Source organism: Rhinoraja longicauda, chromosome 34 (genome assembly GCF_053455715.1).
Source record: "Rhinoraja longicauda isolate Sanriku21f chromosome 34, sRhiLon1.1, whole genome shotgun sequence".
In the NCBI taxonomy this organism is placed as follows: Eukaryota; Metazoa; Chordata; class Chondrichthyes; order Rajiformes; family Arhynchobatidae; genus Rhinoraja; species Rhinoraja longicauda.
The window spans coordinates 4,902,451-4,920,189 of record NC_135986.1 but is presented as its reverse complement, the minus strand read 5'-3'; the positions used below and the strand labels follow the sequence as shown (position 1 = coordinate 4,920,189).

Here is a 17,739-nt window from a genome sequence, read left to right as displayed (position 1 = left end):
CGTGGGGGAAGAGAGTGGAAGTTTTGTTGCCTCCATCACAGTGAGGGGGTGTTTGGAGTCACTGTGATGGACGTGTCTTGTTGGGGTCATGTGTCTTTTTTGTGTGTGACTGCTATGTAGTTTCGTTCGGTACCTTGGTACCGAATGACAAATAAAGCTTTGTTGAACTGTTGAACTGTTGAACTGTTGAACTGGTGAACTGTTGAACTGTTGAACTGTTGAACTGTTGAACTGTTGAACTTTGAACTGTTGAACTGTTGAAGGTACAAGATTCAAGAGAGTGCGCCTCCTCTGAAGTCCCGCCCCCTTCGCGTCCATTGGCCGCGGCGGACGCCCATCACCCGCCCCCCCGGTAGCAGCGGATTGGCCGGCGGTGACGTCAGGGGCCGGGTGGCGGGCGGTGATTGGCGGAGGCTGGCGTCAGTCAGCGGCGAGGGGGGCGGGGCCGGGGCCTGGTGGCCGCTGAAGCCTCAACTCGAGTTGGGTCCCGCCATCGGCCATGGGCGGCGGCACAGCAGCGGTGGTGTTCAGGCGGCTGGCCGGACTCTCGGGCGCTCTGGCCGTGGGGCTGGGCGCCTACGGGGCGCACGGTGAGTCTGGGCTCTCTCTGTGTGTGTGTGGGGGGGGGGGATAGTCTTGCAGCTGGGAACTTCAGGCCGCTCGGCCCGTCTGGTCCGTGCTGGCCCAGTCACCGGTCTCCATGTTGTCCCAGTAGACCATGGAGACCCAGAACCAGACCATGGAGACCTAGAACCAGTGTAACCAGATCATGTTGTCCCAGTCACCAGATGTTGACCCAGAAACCAGATGTTGACCCAGAAACCAGATGTTGACCCAGAAACCAGATGTTGACCCAGAAACCAGACCATGGAGACCAAGAACCAGGACCATGTTGACCCAGTAACCAGTCTCCATGTTGACCCAGTAACCAGATCATGGAGACCTAGAACCAGTCCCATGTTGACCCAGTAACCAGATCCCATGTTGACCCAGTAACCAGATCCCATGTTGACCCAGTAACCAGATCCCATGTTGACCCAGTAACCAGATCCCATGTTGACCCAGTAACCAGATCCCATGTTGACCCAGTAACCAGATCCCATGTTGACCCAGTAACCAGTCCCATGTTGACCCAGTCACCGGTCTCCATGTTGACCCAGTAACCGGTCTCCATGTTGACCCAGTAACCAGACCATGTTGACCCAGTCACCGGTCTCCATGTTGACCCAGTAACCAGATCCCATGTTGATCCAGAAACCAGATCATGGAGACCTAGAACCAGTCCCATGTTGACCCAGTAACCAGATCCCATGTTGACCCAGAAACCAGATCATGGAGACCTAGAACCAGTCCCATGTTGACCCAGTAACCAGATCCCATGTTGATCCAGAAACCAGATCATGGAGACCTAGAACCAGTCCCATGTTGACCCAGTAACCAGATCCCATGTTGACCCAGTAACCAGTCCCATGTTGACCCAGTCACCGGTCTCCATGTTGACCCAGTAACCAGACCATGGAGACCTAGAACCAGTCCCATGTTGTCCCAGTAACCGGTCTCCATGTTGACCCAGTCACCGGTCTCCATGTTGTCCTAGTAGATCATGAAGACCTAGAACCAGTCCCATGTTGACCCAGTAGCCGGTCTCCATGTTGACCCAGTCACCGGTCTCCATGTTGACCCAGTAACCAGTCTCCATGTTGACCCAGTAACCGGTCTCCATGTTGTCCTAGTAGATCATGAAGACCTAGAACCAGTCCCATGTTGACCCAGTAACCGGTCTCCATGTTGACCCAGTCACCGGTCTCCATGTTGACCCAGTAACCAGTCTCCATGTTGACCCAGTAACCAGACCATGGAGACCTAGAACCAGTCCCATGTTGACCCAGTCACCGGTCTCCATGTTGTCCCAGTAACCAGTCTCCATGTTGACCCAGTAACCAGACCATGGAGACCAAGAACCAGTCCCATGTTGACTCAGTGATCCCATGTTGATCCGGACACCAGATCATGGAGACCTAGAACCAGACCATGTTGACCCAGTCACCGGTCTCCTTGTTGTCCTAGTAGATCATGGAGACCTAGAACCAGATCCCATGTTGACCCAGTCACCGGTCTCCTTGTTGTCCTAGTAGATCATGGAGACCTAGAACCAGATCCCATGTTGACCCAGTCACCGGTCTCCATGTTGTCCTAGTAGATCATGGAGACCTAGAACCAGTCCATGTTGATCCAGTAACCGGTCTCCATGTTGACCCAGTAACCGGTCTCCATGTTGTCCTAGTAGATCATGAAGACCTAGAACCAGTCCCATGTTGACCCAGTAACCGGTCTCCATGTTGACCCAGTCACCGGTCTCCATGTTGACCCAGTAACCAGTGTCCATGTTGACCCAGTAACCAGACCACGGAGACCAAGAACCAGTCCCATGTTGACCCAGTAACTGGTCTCCATGTTGTCCCAGTAACCAGTCTCCATGTTGACCCAGTAACCAGACCATGGAGACCAAGAACCAGGACCATGTTGACTCAGTGATCCCATGTTGATCCGGACACCAGATCATGGAGACCTAGAACCAGACCATGTTGACCCAGTCACCGGTCTCCTTGTTGTCCTAGTAGATCATGGAGACCTAGAACCAGTCCATGTTGACCCGGTCACCGGTCTCCATGTTGACCCAGTAACTGGTCTCCATGTTGTCCCAGTAACCGGCCAGACTGATCCAGATGTCAACTTATTTACATCGGCGAAACCAAACGCAGGCTCGGCGATCGTTTCGCTCAACACCTTCGCTCAGTCCGCATTAACCAATCTGATCTCCCGGTGGCTCAGCACTTCAACTCCCCCTCCCACTCCCAGTCTGACCTTTCTGTCATGTGCCTCCTCCAGTGCCATAGTGAGTCCCACCGGAAATTGGAGGAACAGCACCTCATATTTCGCCTGGGCAGCTTGCTGCCCAGTGGTATTAACGTCGACTTCTCCAACTTTAGATAGTTCCTCTGTCCCTCTCTTCCGCTCCCCCTTCCCAGTTCTCCCTCTATCTTCCTGTCTCCACCTATATCCTTCCTTTGTCCCGCCCACCCCCCCCCCCCCCCCCCCCCCCGACATCAGTCTGAAGAAGGGTCTCGACCCGAAACGTCACCCATTCCTTCTCTCCTGAGATGCTGCCTGACCTGCTGAGTTACTCCGGCATTGTTTTAGTTTAATTTATTGTCACGTGTACCGAGGTACTGTGCAGTGAAAGTTTTGTTGCGTGGTATCCAGTCAGCGGAAAGACCATACACGATTCCAATCGAGCTGTCCACAGTACACAGGTACATGCTGCAGGGAATAACGTGTAAGAAGGAACTGCAGATGCCAGCTTAAACCGAAGATAGACACAAAACGCTGGGGTAACTCAGCGGGTCAGACAGGCATCTCTGAAGAGAAGGATAGGTGACGTCTCGGGTCGAGACCCCTCTTCAGACTGAGAGTCAGGGGAGAGGGAAAGGAGAGAACGTGAATAACGTTTAGTGCAAGATAAAGCCAGTAATGTCCGATCAAAGATAGCTCGAGGGTCTCCAATGAGGTAGATCGTAGCTCTGGACTGTTCTCTAGTTGTGGCAGAACGAGGGTTTGCTGTATAGTCTTTTCGCTGACTGGATAAACTAAACGCACCATGGAAGGTGTGTTTTATCGAAAGATTGGAATCTCACTCCAGGCTAAGGTGGCACAGCGGCAGACTAGTTGCCTTATAGTGCTAACAGCGCCAGAGACCCGGGTTCGATCCTGCCTACGGGCGCTGTCTGTACGGAGCTCGGAGGTTTTCCCCGTGACCTGCGTGGGTTTTCTCCTGAACTCCGGTTTCCTCCCACGCTCCAAAGACGTAGGTTAATTGGCCTGGTATAAATGTTTTTTTTAAAATTGTCCCCAGTGTGTGTGTGTGTGTAGGATAGTGTTAATGTGCGGGGTTCGCTGTCTGGTGCGGACTCGGTGGGCTGAAGGGCCTGTTTCCGCGCTGCATCTATATATTGTTTGATTGCTTGTTCTTGAACTACAGCCAAAATGGCACACGATAGCGCGACAATTTTAGGCCCACCTTACTCACCGTCGTCCCTTTGGTGCTAATGGAAGAAGTTTCATTGAAATCGGTGTTATATTTTTAGTTATTCATATTTTGAACTTTAAATCTATCTCCTAGGGAGGGAGGGGGAAGGAGGGAGGGGGGAAGCGGGAGGATAAGGGGGGTTGAGGGGGATGGAGTGGCGGGGAGAGGAGAGGAGGGGGGATGGGGGGTGCAGGGGAGGGAAGGGTGGAGAGGGGAGGGTGGGGGGAGAGGAGAGGGTGCTGCACCAATGCAGGAGAGACTTGGGCCCAACTTGGTCGAGTCTCTAAACTAAATCCAGTGAAGTGGCGTCGAAAGCAGAGCAGCGCAAGTTTCTTCTTGGATCAAGGTCACGCAAACATTCTGGCCTGTTGCCATGATTTATCGATTGTGATGTTGAGGTCCAGAGTATTTAGTCCGAGCCCTCAATTCGTTTTATCAAAATTGAATTTGAAAGGTAATTGAGGCAGATGTGGAAATGCACAATTGAATGACTGCCATTAGGCCCACAAGGTCATTTTAGTCCCTCCATTGCACTTGGCTCGTGAAGATAGATCTTTCCCTCCCCACAATTAAAATAATGCTTGACTTGGCCACGATCCAGCGAAGACCTCTGAAGGATTATTCCCAGCCTAAATTGACGTCGGGCAAACGTTCAAATCTTGAATTTAACCTGTGGTCTTACCTTGTAGCTTTTAAAGAATAAGTAATTAAAATGAGTAGTTTGTTAAAGGCGGCCAATGTTTTCACCATTAATTGGTGCTGGAAGAAGTGTCAAGCAAGTGTTTTTTTTTTCCAGTCATCGTTCGTTGAGTGTTAGTCATTGAATGAGTCAAGGACTTTGTGCTTAAATTTACAAAATCAGAATGACGTGGTTAAAAAAGACGCTCCTTTATGGTTTAATTTGGAGATACAGCGCGGAAACGCCCTTCAGCCCATTGAGTCCGCGCCGACCAGCAATCCCCGCATACTGACACTATCCTACACACACACACGCACACACACACACACACAAATACACACACGCGCGCACACACACACACACACAAATACACACACACACACACAGGACAATTTTGTGTCGATCAAGATTCTGCTGTAATTTATGACAACCATCATCACTATCTACCACCCATTTAGTTTAGTTTAGAGATACAGCACGGAAACAGGCCCTTCGACCCACCGAGTCCGTGCCGACCAGCGATCCACACACACACACACACACACACACACACACACACACACACACACACACACACACACACACAAAGTCACACACACACACACAGGACAATTTTGTGTCCATCAAGATTCTGCTGTGATTTTTGATAATCATCTTCACTACCACCCACTTAGTTTAGTTTAGAGATACAGCACGGAAACAGGCCCTTCGGCCCACTGAGTCCCTGCCGCCCAGCTATCCCCCCACACACACACAAAGACACACACACACACACACACACACACACACACACACACACACACACACACACACACACACACACATACACACACACACACAAAGCCCCCCACACACACTCAAAGACACACACACACACACACACACACACAAAGACACACACACACACACACACAGGACAATTTTGTGTCGATCAAGATTCTGCTGTAATTTTTGATAATCATCTTCACTACCTACCACTCACTTAGTTTAGAGATACAGCACGGAAACAGGCCCTTCGGCCCACTGAGTCTGCACCGACCAGCGATCCCCGCACACACAAAGACACACACACACACACACACAAAGACACACACACACGCACACCCACTCACACACACACACACACACACAAAGACACACACATACACACACACAAAGACACATACACACGCACTCACACACACGCACACACACACCCACTCACACACACACACACACACACACAAAGACACACACACACACACACACACAGGGCAATTTTGTGTCGATCAAGATTCTGCTGCAATTTATGACAATCGTCTTCACTATCTACCACCCATTTAGTTTAGTTTAGAGATACAGCACGGAAACAGGCCCTTCGGCCCACCGAGTCCATGCCGACCAGCGATCCCCGCACACACAAAGACACACACACAAAGACACACACACACACAAAGACACACACACAAAGACACACACACACAAAGACACACACACAAAGACACACACACACACACACACACAAAGACACACACACACACACACACACACACACACAGGACAATTTTGTGTCGATCAAGATTCTACTGTAATTTATGACAACCATCATTCACTATCTACCACCCACTTAATTTGGTTTAAAGATACAGCACGGAAACAGGCCCTTCGGCCCACCGAGTCCGTGCCGACCAGAGATCCCCACACACACACACACTAAGGACAATTTTGTGTCGATCAAGATTCTGCTGTAATTTATAATAACCATCTTCCCCCCACACACACACACACGATAATAAAAAATTTACCGAAGCCAATTAACCTACAAACCCGCATAGCTTTGGAGTGTGGGAGGAAACCGGAGCTAACGGAGAAAACCCACGCAGCTCACGGAGAGAAGGTACAAACTCCGTGCAGACGGCGCCCGTGGTCGGGATGGAACCCGGGTCTCTGGCGCTGTGAGGCAGCAGCTCTACCCGCTGTGCTACAGTGCCGCCCTGCTATCCGCGGCATTAACACCATGAAAGTGGTGAAGGTGTGGAATTCTCTGCCTCAGAAGGCAGTGGAGGCCAGTTCGTTGGATGCTTTCAAGAGAGAGCTAGATAGAGCTCTTAAGGATAGCGGAGTCAGGGGGTATGGGGAGAAGGCAGGAACGGGGTACTGATTGAGAGTGATCAGCCATGATTGCATTGAATGGCGGTGCTGGCTCGAAGGGCTGAATGGCCTACTCCTGCACCTATTGTCTATTGTCTATTGAAATCCCGGCGTAATATTAGATACACACACACAATACAATATATCTTTATTGTCATTGTACAGGGGTACAACGAGATTGGGAATGCGCCTCCCATACGATGCAATAATTTAGTTAGTTTAAACAACAGCAACCCAACGAAACAAATTGTAACAGTTTCAAGACAGAATAAAGTGCAAGTGGATCTGTGCCGGATCACTGTGCGATGTGACCATCCGGCTCAGCAGGACCGGTTCATAGCAGCTATGGCCCTGGGGATGAAGCTGTTCCTGAGTCTGGAGTTGCGGGCGTAGAAGGCCTTGTATCGTCTGCCCGATGGAAGGAGTTCGAACAGACTGTTGCAGGGGTGTGAGGAGTCTTTGTGGATGCTGGTGGCTTTTCTGAGGCATCGTGTGTTGTAGATGCCCTCCAAGGCTGGTAGCTATGTTCCGATGGTCCTCTGAGCTCTATGGACTACCCGCTGAAGAGCTTTCCTTCACACACACACACACACACACTTTACAATTTTACCGTAGCCAATTAGCATACTAACCCGTGAGTCTTTGGTAGGTGGAAACCACAGCACCCAGAGAAAGCCCACGCAGGTCACGGGGCAAACGTACAAACGCTGTACAGGACAGCACCCGTGGTCAGGATGCCTCCCTTATAGATGAAGGACCTGAATGCTGTTTTATTTGTTTGTATCTCTAGGGTTTCGGCGCAGTGATCGAGATGAATATTTGAAAGAGGTAAGGCTCACTGTCTGAGTGTGTGGATTAGGATCGCAAGATCACGAGCGATAAGGAGCACTATTAGGCCATTCGGCCCATCAAGTCCACTCCGCCAATCAATCACGGCTGATCTATCTCTCCCTCCCAACCCCATTCTCCTGCCTTCTCCCCCATAACAGAAGAGGCAGGAAACATGTTCCCGATGTTGGGGGGAGTCCAGAACCAGGGGTCACATAGTTTTAAGAATAAGGGGTAGGCCATATAGGACGGAGATGAGGAAGAACTTTTTTCACCCAGAGAGTTGTGAATCTGTGGATGCTTTCAAGAGAGAGAGTTAGATAGAGCTCTTAATGATAGTGGAGTCAGGGGGTATGGGGAGAGGGCAGGAACGGGGTACTGATTGTGGCTTGTATACACTGGAATTTAGAAGGATGAGAGGAGATCTTATCGAAACATATAAGATTATTAAGGGGTTGGACACGTTAGAGGCAGGAAACATGTTCCCAATGTTGGGGGAGTTCAGAACAAGGGGCCACAGTTTAAGAATATGGGGTAGGCCATTTAGAACTGAGATGAGGAAAAACTTTTTCAGTCGGAGAGTTGTGAATCTGTGGAATTCTCTGCCTCAGAAGGCAGTGGAGGCCAATTCTCTGGATGCTTTCAGGGGAGAGTTAGATAGAGCTCTTTAATGATAGCGGAGTCAGGGGGTATGGGGAGAAGGCAGGAACGGGGTACTGATTGAGGATGATCAGCCATGATCAGATTTAGATTTAGAGATACAGCGCAGAAACAGGCCCTTCGGCCCACCGGGTCCGCGCCGCCCAGCGATCCCCTGCACACTAACACTATGCTGCACCCACTAGGGACAATTTTTTTAAACATTTGCCCAGCCAATCAACCTACAAACCTGCACGTCTTTGGAGTGTGGGAGGAAACCAAAGATCTCGGAGAAAACCCACGCAGGTCACGGGGAGAAAGTGCAAACTCCGTACAGACGGCGCCCGTAGTCAGGATTGAACCCGAGTCTCCGGCCAAATTAAAGCGATGAGTGGAAAGGATTGGGGGTGCAAAGATTGGGGAGGAGGGTGGGGGGGGGGGTCAGTCTCAGTCTACCCCACGACAGAAGGGGAAGGAGTTGTACGGTTTGATAGCCACAGGGAAGAAGGATCTCTTGTGGCGTTCCTTGCTGCATGTTGGTGGGACCAGTCCGTTGCTGGAGGAGCTAGTGTGTCATGGAGGGAGGGGGTGAGCTGTATTGTCCAGGATGCTCCGCAGTTTGAGGAGCATCATCCCCTCCGAGACCCCCTCCCGCGAATCCAAACAGGACGGGTCCAGCCTTCCCGACGAGTTTGTTGATCCCGTTGGCGCCCGCGGCCTTCGCCCTGCTGCCCCGGCGCACGGCAGCGAAGAAGATGGGTCGAAAGACCTGAAGAAGGTCTGAAGAAGGGTCTCGACCCGAAACGTCACCCATTCCTTCTCTCCTGAGATGCCGCCTGACCCGCTGAGTTACTCCAGCATTTTGTGAAATACATAATAATAATAATAATAATAATAATAATGCATTACATTTATATAGCGCTTTTCAAACACTCAAAGACGCTTTACAGGGATTTCTAGAACATAGAGAAGTGAATAAATAGATAAATAAGTAAACGAACAGAGAAAGGAGACAAAAGGTGAGGTGACCTTCAGTGGTTGAAGGCAGTGCTGTACAGGTGAGACTTCAGTGATGTTTTGAATGTGGTGAGTGAGGAGGAGTCTCTGACGGTTTGGGGTAGTGAGTTCCAGAGGGTGGGAGCAGCGATGGAGAAAGCCCTGTCCCCCCAGGATCTGAGTTTGGTCCGGATGGGGGGGGACAGGAGATTGGCAGCAGCAGAGCGGAAGGTGCAGGTGGGAGTGTGCCTGTGGAGGAGGTCAGTCAGGTAGGATGGGGCCAGGTTATGGAGGGCTTTGTAGGTCATGAGGAGGATTTTGTACTGGATTCTCTGGGGGATGGGGAGCCAGTGGAGCTTGTAAAGGACGGGGGTGATATGGTCACGGATCGGGGAGTGGGTGAGTAGACGGGCAGCGGAGTTTTGAATGTATTGAAGTTTACTGATGATTTTTGAGGGTGAGCCATAGAGGAGGCTGTTGCAGTAGTCCAGACGGGAGGTGATGAAGGCGTGGATGAGGGATGAGGGTTTCTACCGATGGGTAGAACATCTGCAGCATCTCACTGCAGACGTTGAAGGAGCGGAGCCTTCTCGAAGATTATACTACGCGTAACACAATCACTACACACGTACAACAGGTAGATTAAAGAGGAAAATACCAGAGTGCAGAATATAGTTCTCAGCATTGTGGCATAACAGTCCCAGAGACAAAGTCCAATGTCTGCAGTGAGCTAGATTAGAAAAATTGGAATTGGCTTCACGGTAATATTACAGCTATTAACACCTCTGATTAGTTAGGAACAGGGGACGTACAACGAGATCTGGGTGTCCTAGTGCATCAGTCACTGAAAGGAAGCATGCAGGTACAGCAGGCAGTGAAGAAAGCCAATGGAATGTTGGCCTTCATAACAAGAGGAGTTGAGTATAGGAGCAAAGATGTCCTTCTGCAGTTGTACAGGGCCCTAGTGAGACCGCACCTGGAGTACTGTGTGCAGTTTTGGTCTCCAAATTTGAGGAAGGATATTCTTGCTATTGAGGGCGTGCAGCGTAGGTTTACTAGGTTAATTCCCGGAATGGCGGGACTATCATATGTTGAAAGACTGGAGCGGCTAGGATTGTATACACTGGAATTTAGAAGGATGAGAGGGGATCTTATCGAAACGTTGGCCGAATGGCCAACTCCTGCACCTATTGTCTATTGTCTAATCAATAGACAATAGGTGCAGGAGGAGGCCATTCGGCCCTTCGAGCCAGCACCGCCATTCAAAGTGATCATGGCTGATCATTCTCAATCAGTACCCCGTTCCTGCCTTCTCCCCATACCCCCTGACTCCACTATCCTTAAAGAGCTCTATCTAGCTCTCTCTTGAAAGCATCCAGAGAATTGGCCTCCACTGCCTTCTGAGACAGAGAATTCCACAGATTTACAACTCTCTGACTGAAAAAGTTTTTCCTCATCTCCGTTCTAAATGGCCTACCCCTTATTCTTAAACTGTGTGGCCCCTGGTTCTGGACTCCCCCAACATTGGGAACATGTTTCCTGCCTCTAACGTGTCCAACCCCTTAATAATCTTATACGTTTCGATAAGATCCCCTCTCATCCTTCTAAATTCCAGTGTATACAAGCCTAGTCGCTCCAGTCTTTCAACATATGACAGTCCCACCATTCCTTCAACATATGACAGTCCCGCCACTTTTAACTCTCAGCCAACTTATTTGTTTAACATAATAACATATTCTTAGCTACTTAAAATATCAATCATAGCGGCAGAATTAGGCCATTCGGCCCATCGAGTCTACTCCGCCATTCAATCACGGCTGATCTATCTCTCCCTCCCAACCCCATTCTCCTGCCTTCTCCCCACAACCCCTGACATACGCACTGATCAAGAATCTATCTAACTCCGCCTTAAAAATACCCACTGACTTGTGGCCTCCACAGCCGTCTGTGGCAAAGAATCCCACAGATTCACCGCCATCTGACTAAGAAAATCCCTCCTCATCTCCCCTCTCCCCTCTCACCCCCTCCTCACCTGCACTCCCCCCTCTCCCCCTCCCCCCTCCTATCCTTCCCCCCTCTTCCTCCATCCCTCCTATCCTTCCCCCCCCTCTTCCCCCATCCCCCCCTCTTCACCCTCCCTCCCCTTCCTCCCCCCTCCCTCCCTAGGAGATAGATTTAAACTTTTAAATCTGTATAACTTTTAAAAAATAACACCGATTTCAATGAAGCTCCTTCCATTAGCACCAAAGGGACGACGGTGAGTAAGGTGGGCCTAAAATGGTCGCGCTATCGTGTACCGTTTTGACTAGTTCAGGAACAAACAAACAAACAAACGAACGAGAGATTTAGTATATAGATTAGCAGGGTGTGGTGTTTGGTGTAAAGGGCTGCCCCTGTTATATGTGTGTGTGTGTCTGTCTGTCTGCACTAAACCTATATTCTCTTATAGCTGTTCGAAACTGCCAACAAGTACCACTTCCTCCATAGTTTGGCTCTGCTGGGAGTCCCTCATTGCCGAAAACCCCTGCTGGTACGAGATTGGTTGAGTTTGTCTTTCTCTATTTTTCAATCTCACGATCGAATGAACACTTTAATGTCGCACGGGACTTTTTTTTAGTCTCGTATAGAGATACCACCGGGCCCGCGCCGACCAGCGATCCCCGCACACTAACACTATCCTCCCTCCATCTCTCCACACCGGCGTCTATGTCTCACGTTTCCCTTTTGCCGCGACTTTCAGTCTGAAGAAGGGTCTTGACCTGAAACGTCACCCGTTCCTTCTCTCCTGAGATGCTGCCTGTCCCGCTGAGTTACTCCAGCTTTTTGTGAAGACTATCCTACACACACACACGCACTCTAGTCGAAGAGAATGCAAAGATCTTAGTTTTGGTTTAGTTTAGTTCGGAGATACAGCGTGGAAACAGGCCCTTTCGGCCCACCGGGTCCGCGCCGACCAGCGATCCCCGCACACTACACCCACGAGGGACAATTTTTACATCTACCGCCAATTTTTTTTAATTAATTTTTAATTTTTTTAAAGCATATGTACAAATAATAATAAACGACAAACTGGTTATAGAATTCTTACATAGCTTCAATTTTTCAATTTTTAAAGAAAAGATAAAGATGAAAAGAGACTGAAAAAAAAGACTATACACTAATAGAGAGAAAGCAAAGAAAAAAGAGAATTACAGATATAAAGATTATGGGGATAGATCCGGGAGTTGATGAGTATAATTGTACATCCAACCCTAAACTCAAGTTTTAACTTTAGTTTTAAATTTTAGTTTTGTGTCAAACCCATTTACCTTTTTAAAAATTCAATAAATGGAGACCATATTTTAAAAAATAGATCTGGTTTGTCAATTAAGGCAAACCTTATTTTTTCCAAATGCAAGGTCTCGGTCATTTCCGTAATCCACATTACATGGCCAATTTAACCTACAAACCCGCACGTCTTTGGAGTGTGGGAGGAAACCGGAGATCTCGGAGAAAACCCACGCAGGTCACGGGGAGAACGTGCAAACTCCGTACAGACAGCGCCCCGTGGTCGGGATGGAACCCGGGTCTCCGGCGCTGCATTCGCTGTAAGGCAGCGACTCTACCGCTGCGCCACCGTGGCTGCCCGTGACAAGTCGCCTTTGTTTTGCCGACCCAGGGTATGCAAAGAGCCAACACCTAAAGGGCGCCGACAAAGTCACAAAGTATCGTATCTTAACATAACCCAATGTTAATACATTCCATCCCTTGGTTCCCGGCAGACCCCCCCACACAGGGTCTTCCTCTTGTTCTCGACGGCACCTCTGACCTCAACTTCTGAGAGTTAGACTCTCTAATAGACAATAGGTGCAGGAGGAGGCCATTCAGCCCTTCGAGCCAGCACCGCCATTCAATGTGATCATGGCTGATCATTCTCAATTAGTACCCCGTTCCTGCCTTCTCCCCATTCCCCCTGACTCCGCTATCTTTAAGAACTCTATCCAGCTCTCTCTTGAATGCAATCAGAGAATTGGCCTCCACTGCCTTCTGAGGCAGAGAATTCCACAGATTCACAACTCTCTGACTGAAAAAGTTTTTCCTCATCTCAGTTCTAAATGGCCTACCCCTTATTCTTAAACTGTGTGGCCCCTTGTTCTGGACTCCCCCAACATTGGGAACATGTTTCCTGCCTCTAACGTGTCCAACCCCTTAATAATCTTATACGTTTCGATAAGATAATAATCTTATACGTTTCGATAAGATAATAATCTTGTACGTTTCGATAAGATGTCTTTTTAGACTCTCTAAAGTCTAGATAATTTTATCAGTCAGTCTGGAAATTATACAGAAGATAGACACAGAATGCTGGAGTAACTCAGCAGGACAGGCCACATCTCGGGAGAAAAAGGAATGGGTGACGTTTCGGGACAAGACCCTTCTTCAGACTGAGAGACCGTCTTCTCCGTCGACCTGAAACGCCCCCTACTCCTTTCCTCCAGAGATGCTGCCTGTCCCGCTGAGTTACTCCAGCAATTTTGTGTCTTTCTACAGACAATCAGAAGATCGCAACTGCACTACGAATAGTCCACATTCACCCTCAGAACAGGCAACATTGTAGATCTTTTAGCCAGAGGCCCTCTTCATTCATGGACGGTCCCCCTCACTCTCTGATGACCCCCTATCTTTGCTCTCCGACCTCCCCTCGCTCTCAGGCAGCCCCCCCCCCCTCAAGCCCACCGATGGCCTCCTCCCTTTCAATCTCCTGCGGCCCCTTCCCCTCACTCACCTGTCCCCTCCCCACACTCACCTGTCCCCTCCCCTCACTCACCTGTCCCCTCCCCACACTAACCTGTCCCCTCCCCACACTCACCTGTCCCCTCCCCTCACTCACCTGCAGTCCCCTCCCCCTCACTCACCTGTCCCCTCCTAACACTCACCTGTCCCCTCGAATCACTCACTTGTCCCTTCACTCACCTGTCCTCTTCCCTCCCTCACCTGCGGCCCCCTCACTCACCTGCAGCCCCCCCACTTACCTGTGGCCCCACTCACCTGCGGTCCCCTCCCCACATTCACCTGTCCCCTCACTCACCTGTCCCCTCCCCACATTCACCTGTCCCCTCCCCTCACTCACCTGTCCTCTCACTCACCTGTCCTCTTCCCTCCCTCACCTGTGGTCCCCTCACCTGCGGCCCCCTCACTCACCTGCGGCCCCCTCCCCTCACTCACCTGTCCCCTCCCCCCCACTCACCTGTCCCCTCCCCCACTCACCTGTCCCCTCCCCTCACTCACATGTCCCCTCCCCACACTCACCTGCCCTCACTCACCTGTCCCCTCACTCACCAGTCCCTGCCCTCTTCCCTCACTCACCTGTCCCCTCCCCACCCTTAACTGTCTCCTCCCCACACTCACCTGTCCCCTCCCCACATTCACCTGTCCCCTCCCCTCACTCACCTGTCCCCTCCCCTCACTCACCTGTCCCCTCCCCTCACTCACCTGTCCCCTCCCCTCACTCACCTGTCCCCTCCCCACATTCACCTGTGGTCCCCTCTCACCTGCGGCCCCCTCCCCTCACTCACCTGCGGCCCCCTCCCCTCACTCGCCTGTCCCCTCCCCTCACTCACCTGTCCTCTTCCCTCCCTCACCTGCGGCCCCCTCACTCACCTGCAGCCCCCTCACTTACCTGTGGCCCCCACTCACCTGCGGTCCCCTCCCCACATTCACCTGTCCCCTCCCCTCACTCACCTGTCCCCTCACTCACCTGTCCCCTCCCCACATTCACCTGTCCCCTCCCCTCACTCACCTGTCCTCTCACTCACCTGTCCTCTTCCCTCCCTCACCTGTGGTCCCCTCTCACCTGCGGCCCCCTCACTCACCTGCGGCTCCCTCCCCTCACTCACCTGTCCCCTCCCCCCCACTCACCTGTCCCCTCCCCTCACTCACATGTCCCCTCCCCATACTCACATGTCCCCTCCCCACACTTTCCTGCCCTCACTCACCTGTCCCCTCACTCACCAGTCCCTGCCCTCTCCCCTCACTCACCTGTCCCCTCCCCACACTTACCTGTCTCCTCCCCACACTCACCTGTCCCCTCCCCACATTCACCTGTCCCCTCCCCACATTCACCTGTCCTCTCCCCTCACTCACCTGTCTCCTCCCCACACTCACCTGCCCTGCCCTCTCCCCTCGCTCACCTGCGGCCCCCTCCCCCTGCATCGGCCGTCACCGCTTGTCGGGCGGTCTGGCTTGGCCTGGCCTGGTCCAGCCTGGGCTGTGGCCAGGAGCCATTGACGTGGATGGACGTTGACGTGTCCCTTGTGTGCCCTCAGGCAGGCGCCGTGCTGACCTCCGGCATGGCGATGTTCTGTGGCTCCCTCTACTACCAGGCCATCACCGGCAGCCCCGCCCTCGCCAAAGCCGCGCCGGTGGGCGGGACCCTGCTGATTGTCGGCTGGGTGGCCATGGCCCTGTGAGGGGAGGACGGGGGGCCGAACAACACCGGAGCACAAACGGCGGCCATGTTCCACCACCCAGACCAGCGGCACCATGTGGAGGGGAAAGAAAACTACAGATGCTGGTTTAAATGGAAGGCAGACACAAAATGCTGGGGTAACTCAGCAGGTCAGGCAGCGTCTCCCGACCCCGCTGAGTTACTCCACCATTTTGTGTCCACCATCGTCGACCACCGACCCGGCCTCCACACGCCGTTACCCTGACTCTCAATCCGAAGAAGGGCAGAATGGCCTCCTACTGCACCTATTGTCTATTGAAGAAGGGTCTCGACCCCGAAACGTCACCTGTCCCCCTTTTCTCCAGAGATGCTGCCCGACCCGCTGAGTTACTCCGGCACTTTGTGCCGAGTTCACAAGTTATAGGGGCAGAATTGGGCCATTCGGCCCATCGAGTCTACTCCGCCATTCAATCGTGGCTGATCTATCTCTCCCTCCTAACACCATTCCCCTGCCTTCTCCCCGTAACAATAGACAACAGGTGCAGGAGTAGGCCATTCGGCCCTTCGAGCCAGCACCGCCATTCAATGTGATTGTGGCTGATCATTCTCAATCAGTACCCCGTTCCTGCCTTCTCCACGTACCCCCTGACTCCGCTATCCTTAAGAACTCTAACTAGCTCTCTCTTGAATGCATTCAGAGAAATGGCCTCCACTGCCTTCTGAGGCAGAGAATTCCACAGATTCACAACTCTCTGACTGAAAAAGTTATTCCTCATCTTAGTTCTAAATGGCCGACCCCTTATTCTCAAACTGTGTGTGGCCCCTGGTTCTGGACTCCCCCAACATTGGGAACATGCTTCCTGCCTCTAACGTGTCCAACCCCTTAATAATCTTGTACGTTTCGATAAGATCCCCTCTCATCCTTCTAAATTCCGGTGTATACAAGCCTATACAAACCCGTTCTAATCAAGAATTTGTCTATCTCTGCCTTAAAAATATCCACTGACTTGGCCTCCACAGCCGTCTGTGGCAATGAGTTCCACAGATTCACCACCCTCTGACTAAAGAACTCCTTTCTAAAAGAGCACACTTTTATTCTGAGGCTATGACCTCTGGTCCTAGACTCTCGCACCAGTGGAAACATCCTCTCCACATCCACTCTATCCAGTCCTTTCATTATTCTGAAAGTTTCAGTGAGCTTGACTCCATCTACACCTCACGCTGCCTCGGCAAGGCCAGCAGCATAATCAAGGACCAGTCTCACCCGCCCCCGGTCACTCCCTCTTCTCCCGGTCACTCCCTCTTCTCCCCTCTACCATCGGGGCAAGAGGTACAGAAATGTGAAAACGCACACCTCCAGATTCAGGGACGGTTTCTTCCCGGCTGTTATCAGGCAACTGAACCGTCCTACCACAACCAGAGAGCAGTGCTGGACTACTATCTACCTCATTGGAGACCCTCGAACAATCTTTGATCGGACTTTACCTTGCACTAAAGGTTATTCACATTATTTCCATTATCATGTATCTGCACACTGTGGACAGCTTGATTGTAAACATGTATTGGTTTTCTGCTGGCTGGATAGCATGCAACAAAAGCTTTTCACTGTACCTCGGTACACATGACAATAAACTAATTCCTTTTCTCCAGAGATGCTGCCTGTTCCGCTGAGTTGCTCCAGCATTTTGTGTCTGTCTTCGATTTAAACCAGCATCTACTCCAATCAGCCGAAACATTTTGACCACTGACAGGCAAAGTGAACAACATTGATTATCTTGTTACGATGGCACCTGTCAAGAGGTGGGATATATTAGGCAGCAAGTGAACGGTCAGTTCTTTGAAGTTGACGTGTTGGATGCAGGAGAAATGGGCAGGAGTAAAGACCTGAGCGACTTTGACAAGAGGCCAAATTGTTCTGGCCAGACGACTGGGTCAGAGCATCTCTGAAACGGC

General features: G+C 51.2%; 1 protein-coding gene across 1 annotated transcript; it reads left to right on the top strand.

Annotated features, from left to right (window-relative positions):
- Positions 1-441: 441 nt before the first annotated feature.
- On the top strand, positions 442-17,439 carry tmem256 (transmembrane protein 256). Its single transcript, XM_078428174.1, has 4 exons — positions 442-590; positions 7,687-7,724; positions 11,809-11,889; positions 15,665-17,439. Exons 1-4 carry the CDS (start codon positions 500-502, stop codon positions 15,806-15,808), a joined length of 354 nt encoding a protein of 117 aa, XP_078284300.1. The 5' UTR covers positions 442-499; the 3' UTR covers positions 15,809-17,439.
- Positions 17,440-17,739: the final 300 nt, after the last annotated feature.